Source organism: Aptenodytes patagonicus, chromosome 6 (genome assembly GCF_965638725.1).
Source record: "Aptenodytes patagonicus chromosome 6, bAptPat1.pri.cur, whole genome shotgun sequence".
Taxonomy (NCBI): domain Eukaryota; kingdom Metazoa; phylum Chordata; class Aves; order Sphenisciformes; family Spheniscidae; genus Aptenodytes; species Aptenodytes patagonicus.
In genome coordinates, this window is record NC_134954.1 from 49,742,720 (window position 1) to 49,752,498 (window position 9,779).

The window sequence follows — 9,779 nt, forward strand, 5'->3', positions numbered from 1 at the left end:
TTGATTCCTAAGACAAATTCTTCTTAAGCTTTGAATATTTAGACTATTGGTGCTCTTCTCATGTGCTTTTGGTCATGTGTTGTTTTTTCTTCCTCTTTCTATTCCAGTTCCTGCAAAGATTCACTTGCCCAAAAACCTGGAAGGCATGGGAGCTGTTCATGCCCTCCGCGGGGAAGTAGTGAGCATCAAGATTCCATTCAGCGGCAAGCCTCATCCCGTGATCACATGGCAGAAGGGACAAGACCTCATCGATACTAATGGACACTACCAAGTCATTGTTACACGATCATTCACATCTCTCGTTTTCCCAAATGGTGTTGACAGAAAAGATGCAGGTTTTTACATTGTTTGTGCCAAAAACAGATTTGGAATCGATCAAAAAACAGTTGAATTAGATGTGGCTGATGTACCTGATCCACCAAGAGGTCTGAAGGTAACTGACATTTCAAGGGATTCAGTCAACTTAACCTGGAATGAACCAGCTACTGATGGTGGAAGCAGAATCATAAACTACATTATTGAGAAACGTGCTACAACAGCAGAGCGATGGATTCGTGTTGCACAAGCTCGTGAGACACGATACACAGTGGTGAACCTATTTGGCAAGACCACCTACCAGTTCCGTGTAATTGCAGAAAACAAGTTTGGCCAAAGCCAGCCTTCTGAACCTACTGATCCAATTATAACAAAGGAAGATAAGACCAGAGTAATGAACTATGATGAAGAAGTTGATGAGGCCAGAGAAGTCACCACAGTCAAAGCAGCTCACTGTTCTACAAAGGAACTCTATGACAAATACATGATTGCAGAAGAGCTTGGACGTGGGCAGTTTGGCATTGCACACCGCTGTGTTGAGGCAGTTTCAAAAAAGACTTATCTGGCCAAGTTTGTCAAAGTAAAGGGTGCTGACCAAGTTTTGGTAAAGAAAGAAATTTCCATTCTAAACATTGCTAGGCACCGAAATATCCTGTATCTTCATGAATCATTTGAGAGCCTAGAAGAATTGGTCATGATCTTTGAATTCATTTCTGGAGTTGACATCTTTGAAAGAATCAGTACAGCTTCATTTGAACTGAATGAAAGAGAAATAGTAAGTTACGTACGCCAGGTCTGCAATGCACTAGAATTTTTACATCGCCACAGCATCGGACATTTTGATATTAAACCAGACAATATTATTTACTTCACAAGAAGAAGCTCTGTAGTTAAAATTGTTGAATTTGGTCAAGCCAGACAATTGAAGCCTGGAGACAGCTTTAGACTCCAGTTCACTTCTCCTGAATATTATGCACCTGAAGTACATCATCATGATTTGGTCAGCACAGCTACTGATATGTGGTCAGTTGGTGCTCTAACATATATACTTCTCAGTGGCATTAATCCTTTCATTGCTGAAACAAACCAACAAGTTATTGAAAATATTCTAAATGCTGAATACAACTTTGATGATGAAGCATTCAAAGACATAAGCATTGAGGCCATGGACTTCATTGATCGCCTACTAGTAAAGGAAAGAAAAGCTCGGATGACAGCTGCTGAAGCACTTAACCATGTGTGGCTAAAACAGCAGACAGAAAAGACCAGCACTAAAGTCATCAAGACCTTGAGGCACCGGCGTTACTACCAAACTCTAGTAAAGAAGGAGTGGAACACAGTTGTGTCAGTAGCCCGCATTTCCTGTGGAGGCGCAATTAGATCTCAGAAAGGCGTAACGGTGGCTAAAGTTAAAGTTGCGCCAATAGACATTGGTCCCATTGCTGGGCAGATAAAGCATACTGTTACAGAAGAAGGAGGGCATGCTAAATACGTATGTAGGATTGAAAACTATGATCAGTCCACACAAGTCACATGGTACTTTGGTATGAGGCAATTAGAAAGCAATGAGAAATATGAAATCAAATACGAAGAAGGTGTGGCAACCATGTATGTCAAAGATGTTTCTAAATCCGATGATGGTACCTACAGATGCAAGGTAGTAAATGACTATGGTGAAGACAGCTCTTATGCAGAACTTTTTGTTAAAGGTGTGAGAGAAATTGCTGAGCACTACAGATGCAGAACTATTAGGAAAGTGAAACGACGGGTTGATACTATGAGACTATTAGAGCGTCCACCAGAATTTACTCTGCCTTTGTATAACCGCACTGCATACGTTGGAGAAAACATCAGATTCGGAGTAACTATAACAGTTCACCCGGAACCTCGCTTAACATGGTTCAAATCAGGCCACAAAATCAAACCTGGCGATGATGATAAGAAGTATACTTTTGAATCAGACAAGGGTCTTTATCAACTCGTCATCAATAATGTCACTGAGGAGGATGATGCTGAATACAGCATTGTGGCACGCAATAAATATGGTGAAGACAGCTGTAAAGCTAAGCTGACCGTGATTCCGCATCCACCTCCAGCAGATGCCACACTAAGGCCAATGTTTAAAAGACTGCTGGCAAATGCTGAATGTCAAGAAGGCCAAAATGTCAGTTTTGAGATCAGGGTATCTGGTGTACCAAAACCAACGCTGAAATGGGAGAAAGATGGTCAGCCTCTATCCTTTGGTCCTAACTTTGATATAATTCATGAAGGTTTAGACTATTATGTTTTGCATATCAGAGATACTTTACCAGAAGACAGTGGTTATTACAGAGTTACTGCTACAAACAGTGCTGGATCTACAAGCTGTCAGGCTTATCTAAAAGTTGAACGCTTGAAATATGTCAAGCGTGAGTACAAGACTGAAGAAGAGCGGGAGAAACACGTACAGAGGCAAATTGACAAGACCTTACGAATGGCAGAAATCCTTTCTGGGGCTGAAGCTGTTCCACTGACACAAACTGCACAAGAGGCTCTCAGAGAAGCTGCTATTTTATATAAGCCAGCTGTTAGCACTAAGACTGTCAAAGGTGAATATGAAATTAAGAAGGAAGAAAAGAAGGAAGAAAGAAGACTCCGTATGCCATATGAGGTCCCAGAGCCTCGCAAACATGTGCACACTACTCTTGAGGAAGATCAGAACATTAAACACTTTGTACCTCTGTCAGACATGAAGTGGTACAAGAGGCTGCGAGACCAGTACGAAATGCCAGGAAAACTTGAGAGAACTGTTCAGAAACGCCAGAAACGCATACGTCTTTCCAGGTGGGAGCAATTCTACGTGATGCCACTGCCACGCATTTCTGATCAGTATAAGCCTAAATGGCGCATACCAAAGCTAACACAAGATGATCTTGAAATTGTGAGACCAGCACGTCGGCGTACCCCATCTCCAGACTATGAATATTACTACAGACCAAGGCGGCGATCACTTGGTGACTTGTCTGATGAAGAATTACTCCTGCCTATCGATGACTATTTAGCCATGAAGAGAACTGAAGAGGAAAGACTGCGCCTTGAAGAAGAACTGGAGTTAGGCTTTTCTGCTTCCCCACCAAGTAGAAGCCCCCCCCGCTTTGAACTGTCTGCCCTTCGGTATTCTACTGCAGGAACACAGGTCAGTTCAGAGGAAGAAAGAAAAAGAGAGCTGAGGTACTCACGCTATCACATCCCAACTAAAGCTGAGACCAGTGCAAGCTATGCAGAGCTTCGTCAACGCCATGACAGGGCTGCCTACAGACCACCTAAACAAAAGCAAAGAATAATGGATGAAAGAGAGGATGAAGAATTGCTCCGTCCTGTTGGCACCGCTCAACGACTTTCTGAATACAGGAGTGAGCTCGAATATATGGCAGAGGAGGAAAAGAGTAGACTCAGGAGAAGGAGGGAAAGAGAAATAACTGAGATGACATCAGAAGAAGAAATAGAAATGGTGCAACACGTTCACAGGGAATTTTCACCTCCCTCTAGATTACTAAGGCGAAGAAGATCTCTTTCTCCAACTTACATTGAGTTAATGCGTCCTGTATCTGAATTAATTCGGCCCCGCTCACGGCCTCCTGAAGAAAGTGAGAGAAGATCCCCAACACCAGAGAGAACTCGACCACGCTCACCTAGCCCAGTTTCTAGTGAAAGATCAATCTCCCGGTTTGAGAGGATGGCAAGATTTGATATATTTTCTAGATACGAGTCCATGAAATCTGCTTTGAAAACTCAGAAAGCTATGGAAAGGAAATACGAAGTTCTGACTCAGCAGCCTTTCACCCTTGACCATGCTCCTCGCATTACCCTGAGAATGCGCTCACACCGGGTACCATGTGGCCATAATACCAGGTTCATTCTAAATGTCCAGTCAAAACCAACTGCTGAAGTGAAGTGGTACCATAATGGTATTGAGCTCCACGAGAGCAGTAAGATACATTTTACTAATACCAGTGGTGTATTAACTCTGGAGATTCTCGACTGCCACATTGATGATAGTGGAACATACCGGGCTGTATGCACAAACTACAAAGGGGAATGCTCTGATTACGCAACACTAGATGTTACTGGAGGAGATTACACTACATACTCTTCCCAGCGGAGAGATGAAGAAGTACCAAGGTCAGTTTTACCTGACTTGACAAAAACAGAGGCATATGCAGTCTCCTCATTTAAGAAAGCATCTGCTACAGAAGCAAGTTCCTCAGTAAGAGAGGTCAAATCAGAAATGTCAGCAACAAGGGAATCACTTTTATCATATGAACACTATGCTGCTTCTGAAGAAAAAATCACTGCAGCTGAAGAAAAATCATTGGAAGAAAGAACTGTACACAAGGCATTTAAAAGCACTCTACCGGCAACAATCCTTACAAAACCACGGTCAATCACAGTTTCTGAAGGGGAGACTGCAAGATTTTCCTGTGACGTTGATGGTGAACCAGCACCAACAATAACATGGTTCCGTGCAGGTCAGCCCATTGTTTCTTCCAGGCGCTTCCAAGTAACACGAACACAGTACAAGTCTACCTTTGAAATTTCTTTGGTCCAGATGTCAGATGAAGGAAGTTACACTGTTGTGGTGCAAAACTCTGAAGGAAGACAGGAAGCGCATTTTACTTTGACCATTCAAAGAACAAAAATTCCCGAAAAAACAATTACATCACCTCCAACAATCAAATCTCCCGAGCCTCGTGTAAAGTCTCCAGAGCCAGTTAAGTCTCCTAAACGAGTGAAATCTCCTGAACCCATCAGCAGCCCCCCAAAAGCAAAGTCACCACCTGGAGACAAAACAGTACCAGCAGAGAAAGTACAATTACCAACTGCTTCTCCACCAAAGATAAAACAGCATCTGAAAGCAGAAACTCTTGGAGATAAGGTAAAGTTATCCTGCGCAGTTGAAAGCAGCGTTTTAAGTGTCAGAGAAGTGGCTTGGTATAAGGATGGCAAAAAACTGAAAGAAGATCATCATTTCAAGTTTCATTATGCAGCAGATGGCACCTATGAACTCAAAATCCATGAGCTCATGGAATCTGATAAAGGAGAATACACCTGTGAAATTATTGGGGAAGGAGGTGTTTCAAAAACTAACTTCCAGTTTACTGGCCAAGTATTTAAAAATATCCACTCCCAGGTAAGAGGTATATCTGAAACTCATAAATCAGTTCAGAAAGAAGATGAGGTGCTTACAGTTTCTACTCAGAAGAAATCAGCAGTGGCAACTGAAGAAAAAGCAGCAGTTCAAGAAGTCATTAAAAAGTCAGTTGTTACTGAAGATGTCAAACAATTGAAAGCAGAAATTAAAGCTTCTTCAACTAAAATGACAGTGTCCAAAGGGCAGAAAGTGACGTTGAAAGCCAGTATTCCTGGTGCCTCTGAAGTAAAATGGGTGCTGAATGGAATGGAGCTGAGAAATTCAGATGATTACAGATATGGTGTTTCTGGAAGTGACCACACACTAACTATCAAAAAGGCTAGTAATACAGATGAAGGTATATTCACCTGTGAGGGTAAAACTGATGAAGGCATTATTAAGTGCCAGTATGTTCTGACCTTTTCTAAAGAGTGCTCCAATGAACCAGCATTTATCGTGCAGCCTAAGTCTCAAAATGTCAATGAAGGACAAGATGTATTGTTCACCTGTGAAGTTTCTGGCGATCCTTCTCCCGAAATTGAGTGGTTTAAGAATAATCAACCTGTAAGTATTTATTTATTTATTTACTTGAAAAACTAGAATTATTCATAAAACCGATCTTAATGAAACCATTTTTTTTCCCCTCCTCAGATTGCTGTTTCATCACACATCAGAGTAACACGCTCTAAAAACATATATTCTCTTGAGATTCGAAATGCAGCAGTGAGTGACACAGGAAAATACACAGTCAAAGCAAAAAATTACCATGGGCAGTGCTCTGCTACAGCATCTTTGACTGTACTCCGTAAGTTTGTTCTCTGGGTCTTGCGTTCAGACTAATCACAACTTTTTGCTGTGGTGTGTCTACTAAAATGACTTATGATAAAAGCTACTGGTAATGTTAATTTAGGTATTTTAACAAGTTCCTATTTCTTTTGTATATTATATATACAGAACTAAAACAGCATTAGAAATCTTCGTAAGACCCACAGAGAAGCACACAGATGCTCTATTACATCAATATATGCATGTTAGAAGGAATGCTCATAGCCTTCTGTTAAGACAACTGTGTTAAGACCTTGGTGCTGGCAATTACTTTTTCCTCATTTACTAACGGAATCTGTTCCAATAAAACAAAGTAATTCCACAGTTAAAAATTTTTATGGTAACTTAGCCATAACTGAACTGTGTTTAGTATTTTATTGGCTGTACCATATCCCAGTTCCTAGCATCAAGGGGTTGCTATGATTTGCTTGTATGACTGTGCTTGGGTTTAAAGGAAAGCTACAGTGATTGAGCTTTTCTGTTGCCTTTTATAGCTACAGAACAATGCAGTGAAATACAGATTTTCCTATACCATGCTTCTAAGAACTTGAAAATGTTTCACAACTTCTACAAACATGAACTGAACGCACACAATTTCTCATGTCTAATTCTAGTAATGGTTCTAATAGGAAATGCTGTGTGATGACCTGTTTCTTAAGCAAGTTTTTCCTTCAAGCTCATACGTACTAGCAACAGTTCTGTTTCCTACTTGTTTCATTTATAAATTACTGTTTGTGATTTGGACATCTTGTATCAAGTGATTGTAAATAATTTTATACTCCACTGCAGTTTTCTGTTGAAAGCAAACTATGCTGTCTCTTCATTTCTGTAAAATTAACCACATAGAACTGCATGACTTCGTTCGTTAATGTGACGTTATTGGTTTTTCCTTCTATGTTTGCGATGCTCCCCAGCTCTAATTGAAGAACCTCCAAAAGAGGTAGTATTGAAGACAAGTGGCGACGCAAGCATGCACGAAAGTTTTTCTTCTCAGTCCTTTCAAATGGCTTCTTCTAAACAAGAGGCTTCATTCAGCAGTTTCAGCAGTAGCAGCATGACTGAAATGAAATTTGCAAGCATGTCTGCCAAAAGCATGTCCTCCATGAAAGAATCCTTTGTAGAGATGAGCTCCAGCAGTACTATGGGGAAATCTAGTATGGCTCAACTGGAGAGTTCAACTAGTAAAATGCTTAAATCAGGTCTGAGAGGTGAGCAATACAATTACTGGTAGAGTTAGCGCTTCAAATATCCTGAAGTAGTCCTCAGAGTAAGCCTGCTGCATGGCTTAGTGGAAACAGACTAACTTGGTATTTCTTCTCCTGTTTTGTAAAGGAGTACCACCCAAAATTGAAGCTCTCCCATCCGATATCAGCATTGATGAAGGAAAAGTTCTCACACTATCTTGTGCCTTTTCGGGCGAACCTGCTCCTGAAATAACATGGTACTGCAGAGGGAGAAAAATTACCAGTCAGGACCAGCAAGGCAGATTCCACATTGAAACCAGTGAAGATCTAACCACCCTGATCATCATGGATGTCCAGAAGAACGACGGTGGACTTTATACCCTGAATTTAGGAAATGAATTTGGTACTGATTCTGCCACTGTGAATATTAATATTCGATCAATTTAGAGAGCTTGATCTGTATTATTTACACTTGTCTTTTTACAAGTGATTCATATATGGACTGAAATATCTGATCTGTAAATATAAAAAAAATATTTTTGTACCTACCTGAATGAGACAGAGTCCAGAGCTATACATTATGACTTATAGTCATTATTGACCTAAGAATTTGAAACACTTTTTTCACTGACATGTACATACTGTATATAGCCGAAGTTAACGGTTATGAAGTTTTGTACCATTTATTTTATGACATTTTGAAATGTAACTTTTGGAACTAACAGTTGGTAGGAGAAAGTTTCCTAGCAAACGACTACCCTGCTCAACATTTAACTAATTTTTGCGCCTCAACTCATTGTTGATGTCTAAGAATGCCTCAACAGGTAGAGAGGCTCCCTGTTGAAGATTACCTACACCTAAGAGATGATACTGTGCATAGTATTTCATACATGCACGAATATTTATGTTGAATCAGAAATGTAAGGCATTGGTGATGTTTGCAATTACCCTCCTGTAAGCATTGCTTTAATGTTTTACATTGGATCTGATTATGTCATAATTTCCATACCTGACTGACAATTTTTGGACAAAGTGCAAGCGGCCAGCACTTTGTTCACCCACTGTCTGAGTACTGTTTCTGACATATTGACTGCCTGAATAGCTTTAAAAAAGTAACATCACCTGGCCATCCCCTTAATCAATGAAGCTATTTAGGTACTCAAGTGCAGCAGCAGTACCCCCTCTCGGAGGTTCGTAGGGTGCAGTGATTGAGTTTGTGTAGTAGTATTAGACATCCAGTAGTCACTTCCGGGCAACTAAGCAATGAACCACAGTTTGAAAGGAAACTGTTGTTACAACATCAAATACCGCCCCGCACTTCAATTTGCTTTAGTTCTCCTAATGTAGTAATAAATCTTGTTAGCTGTTGAACCTCCTTGAGATAGAATTGTTCATTTGAAATAAAGCATGCTTTCTGCACCATAAAACCTGCGACTCCTTGTTATTTATTTATTATGCTGTTTTTACAGTTCCTGTACTACACTACAGAAAAAGAGTTGCTGAAAGACTAGGTAGAAATGCAATTCTCCAATGTAAACAAGGTAGCTAACTGTTGGAAATCCAGCCATCTATCAGAAACAGCCTGGCCACCAGAAAGTCAGCCTTAAAAAAAGAAGTTTTCTTCATAGGTTCTTCATTGACAATGGATAAATTCTAGCACATGCCTAAGCATTATGCTGTTCTTATTATCCCTCCGTTAAGTGAATTTCCAGGCCTTCCACTACACCCTATATGGATCAATTGCTAATCTCTCTTCTTTATAGTGGTTAAAAAACTGCCTCCAGAAAACCTGGCTATTGCCTCCTTTTTTTGGCAGCTGCAACTAGTATAGACTAGTTGACCCTAATTGCCTGGATCTACAAGTTCTCACCTCCCATGGGTGATTAAGGGCCCATGCCCCACCAGTTCTTCATCCCTCAAGTCAGCTGACATATCTATAGGAGCAAAGCCTGTCTTTACATTCCTGGGGGCGGAATCACAAATCCCATGCAGGCAGGTCACAATTTTGGTTATCTACGGGAAAAGAGTATCAAGGTCAAAGGAACAACTGTGCTTCTAGAATTCACTCTGGTCAGTAGGAAAAGCTTAAGAGTAAATATACTCACAGCAACGCAACACTGCTTCAGGAGCTGTAAAATTCTCTTAAGTGAAGCACGAGCATTACTTAGCAACACTATGCATCACTATGACTCCCAGCATACTACTACTACTACTACAAAAAAGCTCAAGTTCATCAGAAGTACTAAAGCAGGTAGCATGTTTAAAAACCTATTCCAACAAGACTC

The 9,779-nt window shown here is 40.6% G+C and overlaps 1 protein-coding gene across 6 annotated transcripts in view; it reads left to right on the top strand.

Moving 5' to 3' along the window:
• LOC143162320 (titin-like) overlaps positions 1 to 8,921 on the top strand; it is a 245,966-nt gene extending 237,045 nt beyond the window's left edge. For all 6 annotated transcript variants that reach the window (XM_076342523.1, XM_076342517.1, XM_076342519.1 and 3 more), the window contains 4 exons: positions 108 to 6,049; positions 6,137 to 6,290; positions 7,225 to 7,518; positions 7,643 to 8,921. In XM_076342523.1, the coding sequence (XP_076198638.1) occupies positions 108 to 6,049; positions 6,137 to 6,290; positions 7,225 to 7,518; positions 7,643 to 7,941 (6,689 nt within the window). In that variant the 3' untranslated portion in view covers positions 7,942 to 8,921. The remainder of the gene's footprint in view (positions 1 to 107; positions 6,050 to 6,136; positions 6,291 to 7,224; positions 7,519 to 7,642) is intronic.
• The last annotated feature ends 858 nt before the right edge of the window (positions 8,922 to 9,779 follow it).